This window comes from Eschrichtius robustus, chromosome 19 (genome assembly GCF_028021215.1).
Source record: "Eschrichtius robustus isolate mEscRob2 chromosome 19, mEscRob2.pri, whole genome shotgun sequence".
NCBI classification, from domain to species: domain Eukaryota; kingdom Metazoa; phylum Chordata; class Mammalia; order Artiodactyla; family Eschrichtiidae; genus Eschrichtius; species Eschrichtius robustus.
Window position 1 is genome coordinate 29,962,164 of NC_090842.1, and position 26,274 is coordinate 29,988,437.

The 26,274-nt window shown below is 38.7% G+C and overlaps 1 protein-coding gene across 2 annotated transcripts in view; it reads right to left on the reverse strand.

The window, feature by feature from the left end:
• Positions 1 to 26,274, reverse strand: part of LPCAT2 (lysophosphatidylcholine acyltransferase 2) — a 63,962-nt gene that overhangs the window by 18,903 nt on the left and 18,785 nt on the right. For both annotated transcript variants that reach the window (XM_068528343.1, XM_068528344.1), the window contains exons 9-11: positions 17,449 to 17,531; positions 14,727 to 14,852; positions 13,209 to 13,362 (exon numbers count right to left, since the gene is read on the reverse strand). In XM_068528343.1, coding sequence (XP_068384444.1) covers positions 13,209 to 13,362; positions 14,727 to 14,852; positions 17,449 to 17,531 — 363 coding nt within the window. The remainder of the gene's footprint in view (positions 1 to 13,208; positions 13,363 to 14,726; positions 14,853 to 17,448; positions 17,532 to 26,274) is intronic.

The following is a 26,274-nucleotide window of genomic DNA, read 5'->3' on the forward strand; positions in this document are numbered from 1 at the left end:
AAAGCTAAGTAACCTTCCATTGTATGTATATAACATTTTTTTTTATCCATTCGTCCATTGGTGGATGCTTGGGTTGCTTCCACCTTTTGGCTTTTGTGAATAATGTTGCTATAAACATGGGGGTACAAATATTTCTTCAAGTTCCTACTTTCAAATCTTTTGGTTATATACCCAGAAGCAGAATTGCTGGATCAAATGGTAATTCTGTTTTTAATTTTTTAAAGAACAACCATACTATTTTCCACAGTGGCTATACTATTTTACATTCCCACCAACAGTGTGCAAGGGTTCCAATTTCTCCACAGCCTTGCCAACACTTGTTATTTTCTGGGTGGTTTTTTTGTTTGTTTGTTTGTTTTTTGATAATAGCCATCCTAATGGGTGTGACAGGATATCTTATAGGGGTTTTAATTTGCACTTCCCTAATGATTAGTGATGTTGAGCATCTTTTCATATACCTGTTGGTCACTTGTATATCAAGAAATGTTTATTCAAGCCCTTTGCCCATTTTTTGATTGGGTTGTTTGTTTTTTTTGTTGTTATTTTGTAGCTCCTTCTACATTCTGGATATTAACCTCTCATCAGTTATACGATTGGCAAATATTTTCTTCCATTCCATGAGTTGCCTCTCCACTCTGTTGATAGTGCCCTTCAATTCACAAAATTTTTAAATTTTGATGTAGTCCAATTTATCTAATTTTTCTTTTATTGCTTGTGCTTTTGGTGTCATATCCAAAAAATCAACAAGAAATCCACTGTCACAAAGCTTTTCTCCTACGTTTTTGTCTAACACAAAACATAATAGCTTTAGCTCTTATGTTTAGGTCTTTGACCCATTTTGAGTTAATTTTTACATATGGCATAAGGTAAGAGTCCACTTCATTCTTCTGCATGTGGTTATCCAGTTTTCTCAGCACCATTTGTTGAAAAGACTGTTCTTTCCCCATTGAATGGTCTTGACACCCTTATCGAAAATCATTTGTATGCACACACACAGGTTTATTTCTGGGCTCTCTATTCTATTCCATTGGTTCATATCTGTCTTTATGCCAGTACCACACTATTTGGATTACTGTAGCTTTGTAGTAAGTTTTGAAATCAGGAAGTGTAAGACTTCCAACTTTGTTCTTTTGCAAGACTATTTTGTCTATTCAGCATCCCTTGAGATTCCATATGAATTTTAGGATGGATTTTCTGACTTCTGTAAAAAAAAAATGTTGTCGGGATTTTGATAGGGATTGCGCGGACTCTGTAGACCACTTTGGGCAGTATTGACTTCTTAACAATATTAAGAATTCCAATCCATGAACACAGGATGTCTTTCCATTTATTTGCATCTTTTTAAATTTCTTTGAGCAACACTTTGTAGTTTCCAGTGTACAAGTCTTCTACCTCCTTGGTTGTTTATTTCTATTTTATTTTTTTTAATGCTGCTGTAAATAGAGTTGCTTTCTTAATTTCTTTTTCAGATTTACTGTTAGTGTATAGAAACACAACTAAGTTTTTTTTTTAAAATAAATTTATTTATTTTTGGCTGCATTGGGTCTTCGTTGCGGTGCACAGGCTTCTCACTGCGGTGGCTTCTCTTGTTGCGGAGCACAGGCTCTAAGCGCGTGGCCTTTAGTAGTTGTGGCATGCGGGCTCTAGAGTGCAGGGTCAGTAATTGCACTGCAGGGGCTTAGTTGCTCCACGGCATGTGGGATCTTCTCGGACCAGGGATCGAACCTGTGTCCCCTGCACTGGTAGGCAGATTCTTTTATTTATTTATTTATTTATTTATTTATGGCTGCATTGGGTCTTCATTGCATGCGCGTGGGCTTTCTCTAGTTGTGGTGATCAGGGGCTACTCTTTGTTGTGGCGCACAGGTTTCTCATTGTGGTGGCTTCTCTTGTGGAGCACGGGCTCTAGGCTTGCGGGCTTCAGTAGTTGTGGCACGCGGGCTTCAGTAGTTGTGGCTTGTGGACTCTAGAGCGTAGGCTCAGTAGTTGTGGCGCACGGACTTAGTTGCTCTGCGGCATGTGGGATATTCCCGGACCAGGGATCGAACCCGTGTCCCCTGCATTGGCAGGCAGATTCTTAACCACTGCGCCACCAGGGAAGTCCCCACAACTAAGTTTTGTGTGTGGATTTGTATCCTGCAACTCTGCTGAATTAGTTTATTTGTTCTAACAATTGTGTGTGTGTGTGTTGTCTGCAGGATTTTTTTACATATAAGATCATGTATTCTGTGAGCAGAGATAATTTTTCTTCTTCCTTTCCAGCTCATATTCCTTTCATTTCTTTTCTCGCCTAACTGTTTTGGCTAGGGCTTCCAGTACTATGCTGAAGAGGAGTAGTGAAAGCAGGCATCCTTTTGTGTTCCTAATCTTAGAGGAAAGGTTTTCAGGCTCAAACCATTGAGTATGATGTTGGCTGTGGGCTTTTCGTATATGGTTTTTATTATGTTGAGGTATTTTTCTTCTATTCCTAGTTTGTTAAGTGTTTTTATCTGAAAGGATGTTGAATTTTGTCAAATGCTTTTTCTGGATCGATTGAGGTAACTGTGTTTTTTCCCCCTTCATTCTGTTAATGTGGTTTATTACATTGATTGATTTTCATATGTTGAACCACCCTTGCGTTCAAGGAATAAATCCCACTTAGTCATGATGTAAAATCCTCTTTATGTGCTGTTGAATTCTGTTTGCTAGTATTTTGTTCAGAATTGTTGCATCAATATTCATATGGGGGACTTCCCTGGTGGTGCAGTAGTTAAGAATCTGCCTTCCAATGCAAGGGAGATGGGTTCGATCCCTGGTCAGGGAACTAGATCCCACATGCATGCCACAACTAAGGAGCCCATGAGCCGCAACTAAGGAGCACACGTGCTGCAATTAAGTAGCACACGTGCTGCAACTAAAGGAGCTGGCGAGCCGCAAGTAAGGAGCCCGCCTGCTGCAACTAAGACCAAAATAAATAAATAAAATAAATAAAAAAAACAATTCATATAGGACATTGGTCCGTAGTTTTCTTTTCATGTACCGTTGACGCTTGAACAATACGGGTTTGAACTATGTGCCTCCATTTCTACTAGGATTTTATTCAATAAGTACATACTACAGTCCTACACTTGAGCTTGGTTGAATCTGTGGATGCAGAATCATGGATACAAAGGGCCGACTATAAAGTTATACGGAGATTTTCGACTGCACGGGGGTTGGTTCCCCTAACCCCTGTGCTGTTCAAGGGTCAACTGTACTATCCTTTTCTGACCTTGGTATCAGGATAACGTTGGCCTCATAGAATGAGTTGGGAAGTATTCCCTCCTCTTCAATTTTTGGGAAGAGTTTGAGAACGATTAGTGTTAACTTTTCTTTAAACATTTGGTAGAATTCACTAGTGAAGCCATCTGGTCCTGGGATTTTTTTTGTTGGGAGGTTTTTAAAAAATTACTCATTCAATCTCCTTACTAGTTAGGTCTGTTCATATTTTCTGTTTCTTCATGATTCAGTCCTGGTAGGTTGTACATTTCTAGGAATTTGTCCATTACATCTAGGTTAACCAATTTGTTGGCATACAGTTGCTCATAGTACTGTTTTATAATACTTTTTATTTCTGTAAACTTGGTAGTACTGTCCTCTCTTTTCTGATTTTGTGTGTCTGGCTTTTCTTTGCTCAAAATTACATTTGTGAGATTTTATATTTTTAATAAGTATCTTCAGAAGTCAGTCTATGACAGATAGTCCCAGATAATACTTTGAGAAACCTCACCCTTGATACTAGGTAGAGTCAGGGTACAAGCCTTTCAGCAGTCTTTGGAAGTTCTATTGGTAAACTCAGGGAAAAGTGGCCAGGACATAACTAAATCCTTATATCACTCAGCATTTTGGACCTTAATTTCAATCTGCAAACTGATGATAATAGTATCTCCCCTGCCTACTTCATGATTCAATTTCTTTTATTATGTTTCAGGACTTGGACTCAATGTTTAGGAGAGAAAGATGAAAACATCAGGATTGCTGTCCTCAAGGATCAAAGAGACCCACAGAAAACTAGGTGTTGTAACTATAATCTGAGGTCTATTTTCACATTTCTACTATTAATACTAAACTATTACATTTGTATGTAATATTCTTTGGTATATCGATTTCATAGAATTTCCCTGGAAGACATAAAAGCATTTGAAATAAGGAAAGAAAAACTCAGAGAAGTTAAGCTACTTATAAAAGGTCACACAGCTAATATATTGTACAGGATTATCAAACCAATATGGGTGCCCAAAAGAGGAACAATAAGTTCTGGTGAGGAAAGGAAAGGAGAACATTTACCTACAGAAGAGATAAGGTGTAGACCTGACTATAGGCTAAGTCAGAGTTCTCCAAAATATAAGAGATATATATATATATATATATCTATATATATATATAAAGGGGTGGTGTAGTGAAAAGATAGAGGAACTAAAGCATGTGTGGTATTCAAGAGATAATGAGTAGTCCAGTGTGATGAGAGTTTACTGCTGAGAATGATGGGAGATAAAGGCAACTCAATAGAATAGAATGAAATTGGAAAGGACTCTGAACTGCCATGTGACAGAGTCTATCTCACAGGTTACTCTGGAAAATACTAAGACTCAAATATGAAGTCAAAAGGAGGTTAAACATAAAATTACTTTATAAACTGTACAATTCTAGAATTAAATAATGATTATTCTAGTTATTATTAGGGAGAGAATAGTAGCTGGGAGACACTGCTCTGTGTAGGACATGAGAGCAATGTCTCCTGCCACACTTAGTGGTTTATAGAAAACTCTCCATCAACTGGTTTTATGGCACAATGACTCCAATAACTGGTCTCATGGGCACCGTGAAATGGTCTCTGTAAACACCAAAGGCCAAATGTCTTCCTTTACCACACTGAAGAAGCACCACAAAAGGACCTTCTTCCCTTTAGGGGATCACAAGGGGCCATCTGGCCTCAGACAGATTTATATCCATTCATATAAGCTTCTGAGGAAATTACATGGGCTTTGTTTTTATAATATTGCAAATTAACTTGACAGCATCCATTGTCATATAAATTGTGCCTCCTTATGACCATCTGAAGTGTTTTTTGCTGAAGTTTAAATCCAATTCCTCTCATTTATTTTCTGCTAAGATGGAAAGCATTTGGCTAACAGTTTCTCATAAGCCATCATAGAATAAAAGACTGTTATTAGATTAACAAGCCTCTTCTTCTCTGGACTATTTAATCCCCTAAGGCTATTTATTAGGACATTAATAGGAACTTTGGTTGCTGCCTGGGGGAACTCTACTGTGTAGCTCTGGAGAAAAAGGGTAGGGGAAGAGGCCATATTCAATGGAAAATTTAACCTCAGTTTGAGGGGGAAGAGTTATTGAACTTAAAAAGTTAACAGTGACACACGAATGCTACTAGCAACACTATTCATAATAGTTCCAAAGTAGAAACAACCTAAATATCCACTAACAGGTGAATGAATAAACAGAATGTGATAAATTCATATAATGGAGTACTATTTGGCAATAAAAAGGGATGAATTACTGATACAGGCAACGACATGGATGGTCCTCAAAAACTGTAAGTGATAAAAGCCAGACATGAGACTGTATATCGTAAGATTCCATTATATGAAATGTCCAGAAAAGGCAAATCTATACAAGTCTCTATTCTAGTCTTTATTCTAGACCAGGTCTAGAACAACGCAGGAGGACTTACTATAGTGGTTGCCTAGGGCTGGGGGATAGGTAGGTGACAGGAATTAACAGTTAATGACACAAGGAATCATAATGGGGTGATGGAAAAACTCTAAAACTGATTTATGGTGCTGGTTGCACAACTTGGTAAATTTACTAAAAAAATCATTGAACTGTATGCTTGAAATGGCTGAATGCTCTGATATGTAAAATATGTCTCAAGAAAGTTATTTTTTAAAAGTCCAGAGATGGTTTTTAGTAAAAAGAATACTGAACTAGGAGTTCCCAGTGTTGCAACTAACCAGCTCTGTAGCCTTGAGCATGCAACTTCCTCTTTTGGGCTGGAAGCTTCCTGAGAAATGAGGAAGATGGGCAATTTGACACTAAACATCCTTTCAGCTCTAGAATTCTGCGGGTCTAGATCTTCATGTGCCATGAAGTGGTGACTGCAGCTTCGTTCTTACCTTGCATTCAGTTTCCTTCTCATGCCCAAGTATTTTTATGTTATATATGACTGTAATTTAATCTTTTTCTTGGGTCTGGTTCTACAACTTTTCAAGATATACTTACATACCCTTATCCTCACTTTGACGTATTGTCTGGTTTTCAAAAGTATTCCGGTAACCTATCAAATATGTTGCTCCTCCAGACAGAACTCCAAGGTGGGGGACTGAAGCAGGTCTCGAATAACACAGGACACACAGCTCCCACTTTCAGTGAGGGCTCTCTGTCAAGTGGGGCTTTCACCTAACTGCAACATGATCTGGACCAGACCTTCCTAATTTGTTGATGAGAATGTCACGTTGGATGAAATCAAAAGCCTTTCTCGAGTCCATATAGATAATATCTATTTCTTCTTCTTTATCATCTTGGACTGTCACTCTGTCATAGGAGGAAATTAAATTGGTCTGACACAATTTGCTCCTTACAAAGCCCTGTTCTTTACCTCTTTATGCTCTTGGAGGAAGCCATTGCTCACTTGTTCCAATAAAAAATTGAGCTTTAGTCAATGCCCTCTCCTTTCTGTTTCCTCTAAGTGTCTCCTAGGTAGACTTGCATTGAGAAGCCAAAAAGAAAGCATATTAATTCTCATGCTTAAAAGGATATTTCTAGTGTAAGAACGCTCAGGGAGGGAAAATATTATGCTGGACTACATGGGGGAGTTAAGTCACCCTGAGAATTGAAGAAAGAAATGGTCAGACATATAGGCCATCAAACTTTCAGGATGACTGGTACAACTGGATAGGAATGTTCATCTAGCCCACTCAGAAAGTTATAGCCTTCTTCTGTTAATTATATCATATGAGCTTTAGAGTTCATGTAACAAATCCTGATTAATTGAGATTGGAATCAAGATGAGTTCTTTTCTCTAGCTTATGAGCGATGAGGAAAAGGAACGTCCCGTGTCATGAGGGGAAATCGAGTGTGAATCGGCAAAATATTCCTGATTTTAGAAACTCGCTTTGAAGCCGCTTGGCGTTACACCACCGTTCGCCTTCTCTTCCCCACATCTCCCACTCCCCGCTCCCGTTTTCATGTCCAATAAATGTAATAGGTCTCTACAAAAAAAAAAAAAAAAAGATGAGTTCTTTTCACATGAGCTATGAAATACTAAAGTACACATCAAACCTGAACTGGAAATTTAAAGGATATTAGAAAGGGGAAAAGGGGGGTGGAGGAGGGATAAATTAGGAGCTTGGGATTAACAGACACACACTACCAGATATAAAGTAGATAAACAATGAGGTCCTAGTGTGTAGCACAGGGAAAAATATTCAATATCTTGTAATAACCTATAATGGAAAAGAATCTGGAAAAGAATATATAAATATAACTGAATCGCTTTTCTGTACACCAGAAACTGACACAACATTGTAAATCAGCTATACTTCAATTTAAAAAAAAAGGATAGAAGACTTCACTGTCGCAACTATTCACCTCTGGCACTGTATTATGAAAGCAGCCATAGACAGTACATAAACAAATGGGCATGGTTGTGTCCCACTAAAGCTTTATTTACAAAATAGGCGTCAGACTGGATCTGGTCTATCAGCTGTAGTTTGCTGACTGTCACCTGCTGTATTTCCTAAACTGATGAAAATAAAGCATGCTGGTAAAGTTTAAGGACTGATTGAAGGATTGCACTCAGGGCTTATAGCTACCATCGTTCCACATCTGATTTAAAGGGGGTCACTCTGAATCTTTATTCTCACCAAATCTGTCTACTTCTTATTGACATCCTCTCCATTTCTAACTAGTGGTATATCATTCATCTTCACAGATGACAGAGACTGATTTCTAATAACTCAGCTATAGTCTGGCATGAGCTCACACTCTTTTTACCAAAACAATTATGCACACAACAGACCACAGGCTAAGAAAATTTAGATAGATGGTTACTATTTCCATTCTCTAAAAAATGTGAAAACTGTCCTGATTTTTCCCATTTCAGCCTTCTAACTGGCACTTAGTTCTTCTGGCATTACTATGTCCTTTGTTTAAATATTAGAACAGGAAAGGTGTGTGTATACTTTAGCACTTTGACAATCCAGCATTTTTGGCTATTCTGGAGATCTTTTGTTACTGTTTTGCATTGTGTGGAATGAATGCGTTTCTTTATCCCAAGTTCTTCCTGTCTGCCCTGTTCTTGGCATTAGTTCAAGTGTTAAATCGTGAGCAAATAATGAGCATATAATAACAAGCATTCTTGCTTGCCCTTCCCTGTTAGAGAAGGTAGGGTGCTGTATTATGCAGATTTTCATGCTGAGAGTTAGGACAGGGCACTTATGTGGCTTAAGTGACTGGAAATAAACAGAGAAATCTTTCTGAGTGGGGTGGATTAACTTTTTTTATTCAGTTGTACAAATTATACTGAAAGTTTAGGACCAAATGTCCCACAAAGTCAAAAACATTTACAATCCGGCTCTTTGTTGAAAAAAGTCTGCTGACCCCTGAAATATAGCTTTGCCACCAGCGAATATACATACCGTTATGGTGATGTGTGCCAGATGGAACATTACCCTGAATGTATCATGAGATGTAGTGTAGACGAGATGACTTGCCACTAGTAAGAGGTAAGAGGCAGATAACATGGTATACTGTCAAACTAGCAACAAAGATGACATGTGTGCTGAAATATCTGAGGACCTTGTCTCATAGGTATGTAAGATACTGCTGGCAGGGCAGCACACGGCTCTGCTCAATAACACAGCATTGAAGAATGAATGAAATAAGGTGATGCTGTGTAGATATTCTTATGACTGCTAAAATGACTGTGTTATAATTATTTCTGACTTAGCCAGTGTTGTTTCTCAGTCCCATTAAGTGTATTTAAATGCCTTCAAGAGTGTTGGCAAAAAAATCTAGTCTTGAAAACTGAATTATGAATATAAAAAGTGTTGAGGGCTTCCCTGGTGGCGCAGTGGTTGAGAATCTGCCTGCCAATGCGGGGGACACGGGTTCGAGCCCTGGTCTGGGAGGATCCCACATGCCGCGGAGCAACTGGGCCCGTGAGCCACAATTGCTGAGCCTGCGCGTCTGGAGCCTGTGCTCCGCAACAAGAGAGGCCGCGATGGTGAGAGGCCCGCGCACCGCGATGAAGAGTGGTCCCCACTTGCCGCAACTAGAGAAAGCCCTCGCACAGAAACGAAGACTCAACACAGTCATAAATAAATAAATAAATAAATAAATAAATAAATAAATAAATAAAAGAACGTGAATTTCTAAAAAAAAAAAAATGTTGAGAAGCCACTGTTTTAAACTACTGTCTCAGCTCTCAACTCTAACTCATGTGGACTTTTGACTAATCCCAGTCAGCCTCTGATTCAGAGAGTTCAGTGTACATTCGGGAAAATAAAGAAGCTGAATGAAACCTAAAGATGAAAAGGGTCTTCTTTTCCTTCTTTTCAGAGATGAGACCTCTCCGCAAAAAACTGTCCTAAACCAATGACCCATGCTATGCTTTGGATCATGAATGCCACATTTCTGTTGGACCTTGAAATCATCTGCCATCGCATATCTGACAATCTAAAGGAACACATCAGATTGTCAGAAGAAACTGAATAGACAGCACATTTTTTTTTTTTTTTTTTAGGACAGACTGAGACGAAAACCATTATGAAGTTTTTGCAGACTTGCCAGGAATGTATGTGGGAAGAAGGAGTAAGGGAACATGGAGAGATATACAGATCTCTCCCCTTCGCCAAAATACCAACCACAATTGCACCAGACTTGGGGAGAGATTAAGAGAAGAAAAGAAGGAAGGGGAAAAGGAGAATAAAGTGGGAAAGGCACATGGGAGGAGCCCTCTGCCCTGCAAAAATTTATAGCTACTGAAATGAAAGAGCAAGAGGAACACCCCACCCTCTCTCTTTCCCACCCTTCTTCCTCCCCCACCCCTCATAAGTATTGAGTTTAGCAAGATAAGCTACTCAGAGAGAAATAAACTATGACTGAACTTCTTTTGTCTTTTCCGTGGAACATTTCCCAGCTAAATCCCTCCAAGAGAGCATGGAAGCGGGGATGGGCACAGGGCATGGCAACGATTGCATAATTCAGTTTCTCAAAACAAAGCAAACCTTCACAGGCACAGACATGCAGGTATGTTAAAAGCAAAAAAAGGAAAGCGAGAAAGACAGAGAGACAAAGAGAAGAGAAAAGGAAGAGGTAAAGAAAGGCCAAATGCATTGGTTGTTAATTCTCCAGATTATTTTCTCTACCTTCCAGTATGTTGGAGATCAAATGTGTTTTAAAGACCAACTCATGGTCTATATCTAAAGCTAAGTCTATACACTATACAAAGAAGTGAAGAAAACTTACAGGTATAATTGATACGTGAGCCCATTGAAGCAGTCCATGCAGAAGCGTGATTGACCACACTGGCCACAAAGGCTCACCAGTCTCCAAACTGCTTGGAGCTAATTGTATTCTTTCGTTCAGAGTGAGTCAATCTGGCTAACTAGGGCTTATTGTAATCCTTGGTTTACACTCCCTTCCCCACTCCCAAATCTTCCCACATATCCCAGTGCTATAGAAACAATGGGGCCACTGGCAGGTATCATCAGTCATCAAAAGACAGAACTGATGTCAAAGCAATCCTGTTATTGCTGTTATGACAGTTTGACACCTGAAAGACAGGGCAACTTCTATAGAGACTATTTTTAATCTTGATTAAAAATCCTGATGAGCATAAAGTCTATGATGTGCTTTGAACTTCCCTCTTGGTCCGTTTCATGTCACTTCCCATTTACCCATCTCCTGTCCTTATTTGTATGTCCCTGCCATATTCCTTCCTGTCACCAAGTTCATATTTATAGAAACTTTATTTAAAATTGCTTGCATGGTTTCCAGAGCCATACTGAAAAATGCTATACAAACCTCACAGAAATACTAGTAACAGTACAAGTGAAAAGTGCCTCTATTTTCCCAACTTGCACTGTTACATCCCATAATTTACATCTCGTTTTCCCTAAATCTTCATTACACTTTATAGTAGCACCATTGCAGTGACACATTACCACTTCACGGACAAGGAAAAAATATTTGTATGCTGCAACAAGCACAGAAGAGAGGCTTGTCCACTCCATACGGAAGAAGGTTGCTTACCTGCATCATGTTAAAGAATAGTTCATCTAAGGGACTTCCCTGGTGGTGCAGTGGTTAAGAATCCACCTGCCAATGCAGGGGACACAGGTTCGAGCCCTGGTCCGGGAAGATCCCACATGCCGTGGAGCAACTAAGCCCGCGAGCCACAACTACAGAGCCCGTGTGCCACAACTACTGAAGCCCGCGTGCCTAGAGCCCGTGCTCCGCAACAAGGAGAAGCCACCACAATGAGAAGCCCGCACACCGCAACAAAGAGTAGCCCCTGCTCGTCGCAACTAGAGAAAGCCCGCGCCCAGCAACGAAGACCCAATGCAGCCAAAATTACAATAAATTTAAAAAAAAAGAATAGTTATCTAAGAGAATAAGTCACAGAATAAGTCATTAGGAATGTTAGTGACCTCTGGGTAAGAAGAAAAAGAAAAGCTCTGTCCTGGTTTCTGTCAGCAGGCTATAATTTCTTTGCAAAATATCTTTTCCCAGTGGTTGATAGAGACCTGGGACTTCTGGGGCCAGCCAGGATGGAATGAGCCCAGTTTAGCCTATCTCTCTCCTTCTCAATACAATTAGAAACTCTGATCGAAATACAAAAAGCACTACCTCTGGATAAAATACCATGGCAGGAGGAACTTGAAAAACAACCAGATAGGCCTGAAGGCAGCAGGATGAAATTATTAAATTGTTGAAAGGGAAGAACTCTATACAGAATTCCATATATGTACAACAAAAATATCCCTCAGGAATGAATGTGAAATAAAAAAGATCACAATCCTAAGTATTTACCCAACCCTAGGTATTTACCCACGTAAAAGGAAAACCTATATTCACTCAAAAACCTATACATGAACGCTTAGAACAGTTATATTCATAATTGTCCCAAGTTGGAAATAAACCAAATGTTCCTCAATTGGGGAATGGATACACCAAGTATGGTACATCCACCCAATGGAATACCACTCCGCAATAAAAGGAGACAAATTACAGATACATGCAATAACATGGCTGAATCTCAGATGCGTTATGCTGAGTGAAAGAAGCTGGACTCAAAAGGATATACTAAATGATTCCATTTGTATGGCATCTAGAAAAGGCAAACCTATAGGGATGGAGTGATTGCCAGTGGTTAAAGGTGAGGGAAGGGGTTGACTATAAAAGTCTAGCTACAGGGAATTTTTTTTTTTTTTTTTTTGCAATTGTATTTCTTGAATGTGGTGGTCGTTACATGCCTCTACGCATTTGTTAGAACTCACAAAACTGTAACCAAAAAAGTAAACTTTACTGTCAACTTTATATATTAAAAAACAAATTAAAAAGAGAGAACTTGAAATCTTGATGCACTTTTCCTAAGGAAACTTTGACATTTCAATGATCTAACTCCATGTACGTACATATTCGTAAGCAGAAAACTGAATCCCCACTATAAGGACAAACAGTCAAGCTTTAATTGAAAACTTTGTTATAAATAAACTAAAATCTATTTGGTCTTCGGATGTTTTTGGGGAAGTCCAGAAACCTTCAGGATAGAATAGTACCACCCGTGTCATCAATGTATGATTTTGACATAAATATTAAAATTCTTGCTAATTATGTAAACCTTTCTAATTCCATACACAAATATGGGTATATGGTCACAATATTTAATTCTGACCTGGTGTTTAAAATAAATAGACACTATCATAACTGTTGCCACACACATACACACAATTATTATTATATTACTATTATTATTACTACTACTGCTACTGCTGCTACTACTATTAAGCGGAAAAACAAAATCATGCAATTAAACTATGGGCTCAGCCTTGCTTCTTCTAACACTGACCTAGCAAGTTTTTCTAATGCCTGCCATACTGATTTATACCCTGTGGGGACTTGCGAAATAAAAACATTTGCGTGTTAAAGATTAAACTTTAACCTACCCTGTCAAAGAGTGCAAAAAGTTGTCTCAAGACATCTGAAACAGGCAGCTTCAAATACTCCGCAAATTCTTCAATTCCGATTCTTCCTCCTTTAGAGGAACTTGCAATAGCGGCATATTCATCCAAATGCTTACGAATCCCATCCCAATCTAGTCTAAACAAAGAGTTACGAAGATGTGTTATTAGCGTTTTACAATTCACATGAACATTTTGTGAGCATTGTTTTATTCATCTGTCTGAGGGAAAAATATATTCAGTGTTACATTTGAAAAGGAGAAGAAAACGAATATTTTAAGGCACATTTTGAACATGGATACAGACTTCTAATTTTTTAAAGGATATTAGCATAACTGTAATTATCCCAAATATCTGAGGGAAAGAAAAGTAACTGGGAAAAGGAGCAATGTGGTAAGATAATAAATGACTCATGAGAAGAAAAAAAGAACTCACATTTTAATCTAAATATTACTTAGTAAGTCAACAGTACTTACTGAGTTGTTAAAAAAAAATACAATTCTTGCTTTCAAGCTTTCCGGATGATAATGAACTCACATTTCACAAAATGTTGTGATGGGGGATTCATTAGACTTTGTACACTTCCTCCAATATTCGTTATAAAACACTTTAAAAAACACTGGAAAATATACTGTGGCTTACATCACATCCTGTAGAATTAAACAGGTGACAACACATACTTCTACATCCAATTTCAGTGACTATCTAATTTTTTCAAATCTATAGGAATACTGTAAAAATATAACATCAAAACATTGCTATCTAGAAGATATAAATAATGTTTGCTACATCAGTTATCAAAAAATATTTTTTAATATTGAACTTTAATACAGTAACTGGTTCTGCAGCTCCCTCCTAGGGAGGATGCCAAGGTCTACTGAGTTAATAAATTCTGCAGATCCCTGTCAGGGCTGAAAACAATGAACTGTAATCAGAGAGGGATGTGGGAGTTAACACCTTCATACCAGAAAGTTCAAAGGGAATGTTCTAAATGGTTTAAACCAGATCATAAAAATCACAATTTTTTTTTTTTTTTGCCTTTAAAAAAAAATTATGTACCCAGAAGGAGAAGGTTGATCTAGGGAAGTATTTAAAATTCAATGATGGTCAGAATTGCTGCCCTACAAGTCAATTCCTATTTCACATGAGGAGTTCTGACCACCTCGTGCCAGTACCATATAATTATGCCATCTTTCTTATAAGAAGGTGGCAGGACCAACTACTCAGCTGTTTCTGGGTAGGGAGGCAGATCTGCGCTGACCCATGTTTACTGTCTCGTTCTCCTCCCATGACCAACGCACATATTTCTGAGTTAGCTGTTCTTGAAAAAACAAAACTAGATGAACTAAGTGGGAGATAAATTCACATCCCTGGCTTTCTTAATAAACACCACGTAGGTTCTAGAGTTTGAGCATTAATGAAACCAGAGAAAATAAACATACTGGATTTCAGATCTCTTTTGGACACCTTTAGGAAAGTGTGGTAATTTTAAAATATGCTTACTTCAATTTCCGGCTGATTTTGGTAAATTCCACCAACCCAGCTTCCATAGGCAGTGTTAGCTGTCCTGCTGAAATCATCAATCTGCAGTCTTCATAGGTGTGATCTGTTATTGGAATTTTCAGAGCTCTAAAGTATTAAAAAGCAAACAGATTCAACTTTTTCAAAAAGGTGATGGTTTTTCATGAGGCCTGAATTGGTCAACAAACGACAGTAAATGGAAAAGTATTTACTACTTTTTGAACCAGTGGCTTTGGCTTACTACTGCCAAAGAGACATATTTCTCTACTTCACAGACTTATTGTGGCCCGAGTTAATCTCCTTATGTCTGTGTGCTTCTGCCAGCTAGTCATTTTTGCTCTGTGTTTTGACTACAGTGATAATAATAGTTGAGTTCAGTCCATGGAAAGTAATGAGAAGACTTAGGTTCAAGTCCTATGGAGTCTTTTACCAGCTGGTACTTAACCTAAGCCTCACTTTTCTCATCTGCACATAGGAATAATCACTTCCTCCACAGGGTTATTTTAAGGACCAACTAAGAATGCCTGTGGAAGTGCCATTTAAACAGATAAATGGCACCTGTACATATTATAAGTGAACGGTCTATCCATATTGCTAGCCATCTGCGTCTTTCCATCTTTTAAGACTGAAGATCACCTTCTTGCTACATAGCAATCTTCAAAAAATACTAATGAGGACTGATTATAAGATCATATTTCTTCCAAACCTAAACACCCTCCATCCTCAAAGGAGTGCACAGCACTGACTACCTCCCTCCTGCTCAGAGATCTACTAATAGTGAACCAGACCTGGAAAAAATACATATTAACAAGAACTTGAAAAAACACTTGAGTGACAAGAAGAAAATCTGTGCTGTACATAAAATAATTTCCTGCAGATCCCTCTTGGCTAAATTTTTATTCACACACATTCAGTGACAATCATAAAATTATGTCATCAACTGTTATTTGATTTTGTTGAATCATGGCTAAGAACATTCAATTTTCAATGAATGCAATATGAATAAACATTTTTTTCCTACCTGCCACTAAGCTGTTTTTGATTAATGACTATTTGGGTGTAAGAATATATAAGGAAAATAAAAATTAAAAACACTTCAGGAATTATAAGAGTAAGTAGTAGAACAAAACAGTTAAGAGCTTGGGCTTTGGTAATAGGAAGTGTGGATTTGAATCCCAGCCCAGAGACTCTCACTATCTGCCATGATCTGGAACAAACCACTTAGCCCTCAGAGCCTCCATTTCCTCACTTGCCTCAGAGCTGCTGTGAAGATTATGTTAGGTAACACAAGCAAACGGCCTAGCACAGGATTTGGTAAATATTTATTAGTGGTCGACCCTTACCTCGGCTTTGCTCTTTACCATTTTCAAATGCTTTTAACATATACTTTCCTACTTGACTCTCATAATAACCAAAACTATGAGAAAAGCCAGGCAAGGATTAGAATTCCCACTTTACACATGCGGAAAGGAGCCTTGGAGGGGACTTATCCAAGGTTGTACAGCTAACTGAGGTCTTTCTTACTCTTTATCCAAGGCCCTTCTACCTCCACGCCTCCAAATCCAGGAAAAGCCTGCTTAAACTAATCTTTCCTCTGTTTTTAGGCAGGTTTTGGGAAGTCAAAATATCTGATGTAAATTCTCTCAGTTCCTAATACTTATCTTCCTTCCTAAATTTTGGACATAAGCTAGTATGAAAACATAATGGAAGAGGGAAGCAAACAATCTCAAAGCAAATTTTGTAGCTGCTCTAGAAACTAGGTAAATCAAGTACATGTAGGGACACATAGTAACAAAAGTTTTTCAGCCAAACACTTAAACATTTATTCTTTTTTGAAAATAAAGTTAGTCTCCTGTGAAACATTAATATATGTAATATACATATAATATATATAATCTTGCTTATAATGCCAAATTCAGCTATGAAGCTAAATTCAGAGTTCTCATTGCATTTTTACTAAGAGAATAAATACTGCTGGCTTATTAGCTCCAAACCTACCGTTGGGCATGATTGAGGGAGGTGATGCTTGGGGAGAGGGTGCACACCTGGAGGGCTCTGAGGCTGCCTGGGTGGTGGGAATAGTATAACACACTCTTTCATTACAGGAGGAGAGGTGATTTATTTAATCAGGATAGTGGCCAGTTAAAACTCCCTTAAGTGCAGGAAAATACTTGCCTCATGTTTTGCAGTTTCTAAATCCTAAATTTATAGCCATCCCCTTAATGAGGGTGACTTTCCCCCTTTTCTATGCATCTATTGCATTCCCTTGCAAACTTTTTCCTCTTTGGTGCTATAATCATTAATGCCTTTGAAACACATGGCCTTGGCAGCTATATGGAGGCTGAGGGGATAGAAGGCGGGTCACAGCAGGAACCACTCAGACCATCATTAGCTTTGTCTGACAGCGACTGGCCAGCTTGGGAGAATTCACCCTTTGGAGGTCACTGGCTGGTTTCTCCTGGTTCATGTACCCTCCCTGTTCCCCTTCTGGCAAAGCTACGTCTCCATTAGTTTGGGGTTACGTCAGGGAAAATATTTATAGATTGTCTTACCGACCGCATTCCTAGGCACATGATTTTTCCTTACCAAAATGAGTTGGGGAATGAGGCCCTCAGAAAAAAACAAAGACTTCAAACAATGTTAAATGCCATTTACCAATAATTTAAAAACTATTTACTGATCATAATCACATATAGATACTTACTCTGCCATTAAATTCCGGACTCTACTGGCAAAAAGGACAGGATCACTTTTTTCTTCATCATTTGGTATTTGAACAGGCATAAACTGAAAGGCAAATATACCTTTCCATTACAATTGTGAGGCCTAAGACTTTAAATGCTAAATTAATTTATAAGCTGTCATTATATGAAATCCCCTTTCTAGCACACGGGTTATAGGATAGAATGTAAAGAGCACTGGGCTTGGACTCAGGAGATCTGAATCCAAGCTCTGGGTCTTTCTGCGTGTTAACTAGTATGACCTTTAACTTTTCTGAACTGTCTCCTCAACTCTGAAAGGAGGGCTATGACCACCCACGTCCCTGGTTGTGGTGAGGATGAAATGAGCCAACGTCTGGAATTCTGGAAGGTGTAAAGCTGAAACTACTCAGATCTTACTCTCAAAGCTGCATTTTCTCCCACCTACCCTCTGTGTGAAAACGTTATTAGTGGTAGTACTTTGTTTCTTGTAGTTTATCTTCTCTATCCATTCCTATATCAGCCATATTTTTATCACTTGATCAAGCTTTATGTTTTATCATTTCTTCTGCTTGTGTTTTTTTTTTTTTTTTTTTTGATGTGGACCGTTTTTTAAAGCCTTTATTGAATTTGTTACAGTAGTGCTTCTGTTTTATGTTTGGTTTTTTGGCCCCGAGGTATGTGGGATCTTAGCTCCCCGACCAGGGATCGAACCCGCACCCCCTGCATTGGAAGGCGGAGTCTTAACCACTGGACCGCCAGGGAGGTCCCTCTTCTGCTTGTTTTTGAACCCTTATATTGGCTTTCTACCATGTTTTGCTTTATCATTTTAAATTTTACTTTTTTTTCTCCACTTGATGTTCTGTGACACCTCATTTGTACTATTCTTGTTTTAAATTATAGTTTCCTAACATTAACAAGCTTTCAGTGCTATATTTAAGTCATTGTACATTTTTTGAGCACCTACTATATACCAGGCAAGATGAACAGGACCCTAATTCCTGCTCTAAAGAAGATCCACATTTTAACAGGATAGACTGACACAACACACACTAACTATCATTACCCCTAATGATAGGGCTTAAAAGCTTAATTAACTTACTTAAAATTATATGGGTCACATGACTAGGATTCAGCTCAAGGCCTGTCAGCCTTTAAAACCCTTGTTTTCCCCATTAAACCATCCTTCCTGGAGTATGAGCACAAGGGACAGGAAACGATTAATTTGGTCGGGGGCTGGGAAAAGCAACCAAAGAGGTATTATAGAAGAGCTAATACTTGATCTTGACTTTCTGAGGATAAACATGATCTTGCCAATTCCTACTGTTCATTAACTGAACCAAGCACCATGCTAGGAGTTTTATATGCATTATTTTATTTTACTAATCCTCCCAATTCTAGTCATAAGGAATTGGGGTTCACAAAGATTAAATGACTTGCTCAAGATTTCATGGCTCATTTCCATTCAACAAATACTGCTTAGGCACACTGTTATATGCCAGGCACCACACTAAGCCTTGAAGACATGACAAGGAAGTTCTGCCCTCAAGGAGTTCTTCATGCAGTGGGGAATAAATGTACGATACAGCGAGCTAAGTCCACCAATAAGGGCTACCATCCTTCAAGAACCTACTGTGTACTGGGTACTTTATAGAAGGGGTTTTATGTGCTGAACTCTTTCAACAATTTCTTGAGGCAAATTCTACCATTTCTCTTTGTTAGGTAAAGAATGTGGCTCCGAGAGGTTAAACAATATAGCTAAGCCACACACAAATGGCAAGGTCACAATTTGAAAGAAAAGTAAATATCTGTATAAATAACACCACTTTCAGACTCACATGGACCTGTTTTCAAGCTTGTTAACCATGTTTAAGAAGCCTACGGGCAATAGTGACTCAGAGATGAAGTTTAAGCAAGGGAGTGAAATGACCCGGTCCAAGTTTTTGAGCAGTAACTTTGGTGGCAGGGAGTGGATAACCAAAGAGGAAGAGGCTCGGAGCAGGGAGAACCCCTGGAGGCAACCACAATCACTCTGTGAGTGATGGTAAGACCATGAATAGAAGGAGGGAGGGAGGGTGTACAGGCCAGCATGGACCCAACTGGCATTTTTAGGATAAAATGGACAGAAATCACAGGATAATGTGCTATTTGTTGTTTTACTTTTCACACTTATTTTATTAACATCCTCTCCAAGAGGACAGTGGCATGCTGCGGAGACAGCACTAGGCCTGGATTGATGCCTTGGCTCTGCTGTGCGATCCTGGAAAAGTCATTTAGCCGTTATAGGCCTCAATTCCCTCTCTTGTCAAAGGAAAAAGTTTGAGTAGATGCCGTCTAAGGTCCTTTCCAACTGGACTTCTAACTTTTCGCTTAGTATCCAGTCATTCTTTAAGATGGAAAAATAAACTAAGCCACCAGAGGTCCCCACATCACTTATATATCCAGAGCAATGAAAAATCTTTGCAAATAAGTATTTCTAAAAATTCCCTCCATCCTGTTCTAGTAAAATCTCTTATAGTTGCTTAGGATGAAATCCAAGGAAGAAAATTATGTTAAAATCAATGTTCATAAAAACCTAACAAAATAATACAATCAATTAAAGTTTTAAATTGCCATATAATTCTTCATTAAAAAAAGCTAAATGCTCATTTATAATACACTTGATTGGTAGGTCATAAAAGTTCATACTGAAAACCCTAAAAAATAAATTGCCGTTACACTGTTAACCAAACACAATACAATGAACTATGGGTTTGGTTCCTTTTAGTGCAGGGAATATTTTCCATAAAATGATTTTTAATAACGCTCATATTGGCATGGCATTTTATTCTTGAGGAAGAAAATTCCCCTGAGAGTTCAAAATAGTTAAAAGCCTGGAGTTGATACTCACTGGTCTTGGAGGCCCCCATGCCTCCTGAGAAGCAATTCAATGGAAATTCTAATAAAGTCACCTCTCCTTGGATAAGATCTTGCCCTCTATATCACATTTCCAATTTGTACAAAGTCATTCAAGGGTCGCAGCATGAACATATCTTTTATTTGGGAAGAAAGATCAGCCAGAGAGAGGGGAACATGATTGTCATTATCTATTACTGAATGCTAATACACACCTAAATACCCCAGTGACCCCAGGACCACAAGTTATCCTTTCTACCTTTATCTTCTCTCGTTATCCCCAGTATCCACATTGATGGCCCATCTTGATTTCACACCCCTTCATCTGGCCACAGATATTTTTCTCAACTCCACCTTGGCTATGGAAAAAACATGCAATTCTAATTCCTCCTCTGACAAGTTCTTCCATGAGAGTTTCCCCTCATTATCTATTAGTGTTTACTTCACCCCTAAGCTGGTCCTGCAGAGACCGCAAGAAACTGACGGTCACCCTCAGGACCTATTGATCCCTCTCTATCCACCCCCTCCTGACAACATCTGTCTGCCTATCTACACTGGACTTGGAGAAGCAGACACTTCTCTATGACCCTTCTGTCACCTAGAATCTGTCACTTCTGCCACACGCAGGGCGCTAATCACATACTCGGTCACCTCTCCTGATCCCGCCTCCCTAATCCTGTTAGAGAGTGATGCTAACTGAGAGAAGCTAAACAAAGGTACAAAATCTTATTGGCTGAGGCTACTACAAATTCATGTTCAGTTCCTTGGAGCTGCTTGAAAAATTATGTAATTTCCCAAGGTGACCATGCTGCCTCCAAACATAAAAAAAATACTTTTCTGTTTCTGTTGTCGAAGATCTTCTTTTATCTTTCTAATCTGTGCAGGTGGGCCAAAATATGTGCTCTTAACACTGGGTCTATTTCTTTAATGTGGATGTGATGGGCGAGGATCAAGTTACTTAAATCGAACCTCACTGCTGCTTGGCAGCCCTCTTCTGTCCCTCTTTGACCTGCTGCTATCATATTTTCCTGTTTCAAACATGTTCCTTGCTTCTCAAGTTGCAATTCCACTTTCATCTCAATGATACTTCATTTTCAACTTTAGAAAGAAGACAGTGAAGGAGTTCAGGACCTGCAACTGCAAAATGTGCCACTTGGGTATATCAATTATTTTTGAGCTGTAGGCACTTAAAAACAGCACTGCAGGGAGAGGCTTTCTCTGAACTCCCCTTATCTGCCCATGACAGATCCTCCAAAAAGAACTCAATTGTCCTAAATGTGCTCCTGGGGAGTTTCATCAAACAGGGAAGACTGACTCTCATCAGAGGGGAGGAGACTAGAAGTCAACATCACACCCAGACAAACTTTATCACACACCATCATGTCTCCCATCTGTTCTAAGGGCCCACTGGTCTTTCTTAAAAATCATTTACTCTCCCCTAAGAGGCCTATGCCCTCCCTCCCCTGCTTCTTTTTTTTTTTTTTTTTTTAATTTGAAACTTTTATTTCTGCTATAAACTATGTGGAAGCTCTAATTCATCTTTTTTTTAAATTGGAGTAAAATTGCTTCACAATGTTGTGTTAGTTTCTGCTGTACAATGAAGTGAATCAGCTATATGTATACCTATATCCCCTCTCTCTTGGACCTCCCTCCCTCCCCATCCCACCCATCTAGATCGTCACAGAGCACCAAGCTGAGCTCCCTGTGCTATACAGCAGGTTCCCGTGTATTTACGTCAAACCTAATCTCCCAATTCATCCCACCCTCTTCTTCCCCCAGTGTCCACATGCCCGTTCTCTACATCTACGTCTCTATTCCTGCCCTACAAATAGGTTCATATGTACCATTTTTCTAGATTCCACATATATGCATTAATATATGATACTTGTTTTTCTCTTTCTGGCTTACTTCACTCTGTGTGACAGACTCTAGGTCCATCCACATCTCTACAAATGACCCAATTTCGTTCCTTTTTATGGCTGAGTAATATTCCATTGTGTATATGTACCACATCTTCTTTATCCATTCATCTATCGTTGGACATTTAGGTTGTTTCCACGTCCTGGCTATTGTAAATAGTGCTGCAATCAACATTGGGGTACATGTGTCCTTTTGAATTATGGTTTTCTCAGGGTATATGCCCAGTAGTGGGATTGCTGGGTCATATGGTAGTTCTATTTCTAGTTTTTTAAGGAACCTCCATACTGTTCTCCATAGTGGCTGTATCCCCTGCTTCTTTTAATATGGTATATAAGCTCTCAAATCTCACTTTTTTGGGTATTCCCTTTTTCTTCCCTGTGCTGCCCTTGTGCATACCATATTAAAACTTAATAAATCTGTATATCTTTTCCGCTGTTAATCTGCCTATTGTCAGTTTATTTCACAGACCCAGGAATCAGACCTGGGTGGGCAGAGGGAAGTCTTTCCTCCCTGACAGCATCCTGTGTAAACTTCGTCAATTCCCTTTCCCGTTGCACCCAAGACGGGCTCCACAGCTCCAGCCCCCTCCTCACTGCAGTATCCCCTCTTCCCTCACCCTGCTTACTCTGTACCGTCCTGACCCAGATGAGGAGGAGACTAACTGGCCTGTCTCCCACACCAGCATCTCTAGTTTGCACTTTTGGTCCCAGAGCCTCCTACCTCTTCTTGGGCCTTAGACTGCACACAAGATAAAGCCCAAATTCCCCCGCCTATTGTTTAAGGCTCTCCATTACCCAGAGCCAGTCCTTTACATGCATACTCACTACCAGTGAGACTGGTGTATTCGTTGTTTACTGACCACATCAAGCGCATTCCTTTCTATTAAATAAGTGATGATGAGAGGGAGAAAGATTGACGAGTGATGACGCTACAGTCAACTTTTTCTTCTTCTAAGGAACAGAAAAGGATTTTAACAGGTGAATCTTAAGAAATGTGCAGTTCTGGGAATTCCCTGGCGGTCCAGTGGTTAGGACTTGGTGCTGTCACTTCTGGGCCTGGGGTTCAATCCCTGGTCAGGGAACTAAGATCCCGCAAGCTGCGTGGTTCAGCCAAAAAAAAAAAAAAAAAAAGAAGAAGAAGAAAAGTGCAGTTCTAGTTCTGCTCATGATTCTCCTTTACAGTCTTCAAAAGGAGAAATGCAAAAGAAGAAAGGTTTTATGAACAATGTTTTATGAACATTAGCTCCTTCCTTCCCAAAAGAACAGGAAAATCTAGTTGATAAGGTGAATAAAAGTTAATGCCTAACTTACCACATACTAGCACATAAGCAACCTGATTAAATCCTCACAACCCTATAAAATAGGTATTATTATCCCCCTTTGACCAGTGAGAACACAGACTTAGAGACGTTTAAGTAATTTGCTCAAGCAAATACAGGTAAGTACTAGCAGAACTGGAACAAAAACCCCAGCTAACGCTCTTCTTATAGCACTCCATTTCTCCACTTACAAATTCCAGAATTCTACCAAGTTCCAGAAGAAATGACCTCTGTTAGAACAAGTACATATGGGGTGTGTTGTGTGTGTGTGTATGTATGTATGTATTTGTGTGATGGTTTTCTGAAAGGCCCATTTTAGATTAAAAACTACACATCATTTTAGTGCATTCGGATATTTAAATAAACTATACAAATGTATTTGAACCTTCTCTAAGTAATTAGCTTTAAGAGATTTAAAAAGTGATATATTTCTATAGGTGTTGATCATAACACTCATTATTATAATCCTTTCCTACATCAGAAATTTTTTAATGAAAAAAAAAAAGACTCTTTCTATCACAAGGCAATGAATTACCTACCATTAAGTAATGCCAGCAGCCACTAGAAGCTCACTATAAGCTTTGCCAAGGAATTTTCCTAAAGCAAAATATGTATGTCTACAGACGAATCATTTTTATGTATCTCTAATATAATGGATGGCTTTAAAGACAACATATTTTGAATGCAAACTAAGATATAGCCCATGAAGAAGGAAACTGATTGTAGAGTCAATGTGAATGTCATGTTTCCATTCAGAAACTAGTTGTTATCCACAGAGTGCTATATAGTCTGACTTTGCTTATATTCTCTCTCATGAGATAAACTAGAAGGCTCTTAATTTATGTCATATTTTGGGATGTTCCCTACTAGCTAGCTTATTCCCTATGCCCCTAAGCCATATGCTTATTAAGGAATACTTGTGGAGTAGCTGGCTGATAAAAGTGATCACTAAAAGATGCTTTAAGTACACCCACTATGCCACATTATGATTCAAAGAATAACTTTCAATAGAACCATTCTGTAGACACACATGGCATCATTGTTCAAAGATGCCACAAGACCAATTACATAGGGCATGAGGTTTGGAACTTGTATTTTTAAGATCCAAGAGTCAAGAAAATAATAACTTTTTCAAAAATAAGTCTTTGTGTTGGGGAAGCAGAGAAGGAGTGGGTAAGGAAATAGTCCTAAATATTATATTCCCTAGATTTTTAGGTATCTGATCATTTTGGTAATTAAAGAGATTGATAATCATCATTAATGAGGGGAGACTTGTGAAACTAAAGGATACAGCCTTCAACATACTGAGAAGTCCTCGAATCACAAGAACAAGTGTGTCTAAATGGACATTTTTAGTAACAATCCACTCATAGCTCATTTTAAAAACCATAAAGTTAAGGCTATATTCTTGAATAATACATCTTGAATTAGGTTTACCTAATTAATATTCAAGAAGGTCTAAAAACATATGTTAAAAATAATACCCAGGATTTCCATCCATTTTAAAGAAAAAGGAAAGCAGAGGAGGTGCTTTTGAACAACCAGGACAACTGAAATTGTAGCCACTAAATGTACTGAGACTTCTGACTAAGCTGCATTGGGGCAGCTCAAGCTGGGCCTCCTTCGACGTGGTGGAAAAGCTGGAGCCTCAGAGCTAGTGCCCAGCTCCTGAGAGTCTTGAGCCAGGGTGTGGGTATACTTAGTGCCTGGCAGGCTGCTGGGATACATTTTCCAGTTACATCCCAACAGTGGGGAATTAAAATATTCAAAAATCATAAAGTAGTTAGGAATCCCCTGGGTGGAAGGTAGACTCATAAATCTCAAATTAAATTACAGTTAAAATAAGAATACCCAATTTGAAGCCTACAAATTTCCATCTTCTTACCCTGCACCACAATTCTTGTACATCAAATCCCTACCTATTCAGCCTTTTTCAACTGGTTGAAAGCCATTTTGTGTATGAAGTTATCGAACAAAGGATATATTCTTTTCTTTGCAGAAAATATTATCCAAACAGGTCTGAGAACAGCTTGGAGAATGCAAATATTGTAATTGAAAAGAAAGAAGGACAGCCATGACATGGAAAGGAAATGTGGTAATAGTGGTCAGGGCAAAAGCATGAGGAATTTGCATACCTCTGTTGTAACACAATTTGACCACTGACACGTGTGCTAGACAAAAAAATGTACAGTTCTATGTGCATTTCCACATCTATTGCTAGATTTCATCTTAGCTAAAGAGGGGTAAATTTAGAGGAAGGAACAGCATATATATATAAATCATATCTTCCAAATTTGCAGAGAAGATAGTATGGCTGTTTTAAGTATGGGTTTTCTTATTTATTTATTTTTTTTTTTAGAGAAAGAAAACAGGGCTAGCTATCTGAGCAGCTATTCAAGAAGGAAGAGCAGTGCTCAGTCGAAGTACTTAGAAATAATAAGATATTTCTTTCTACCAGGGTTTCCCAAAATGTATTCTATGGAAACTGGCTCTAGGAGGTATCCAGAGAAAAAGGGGTTCAGTGGTCAAACATTTCAAAGGCACTGAGAAGTCTTGAGAAAAGAAATCTGATTCATTTTATTTACCCTGGTACTTCCTAAACTAATTAGGATACAGATAAGTTTTTTTCTCTAGAAACATCTACGTATATTCCAAGATCTAGTGTTTTCTGGTCACACTGAGAGATACTGAGCTGGTT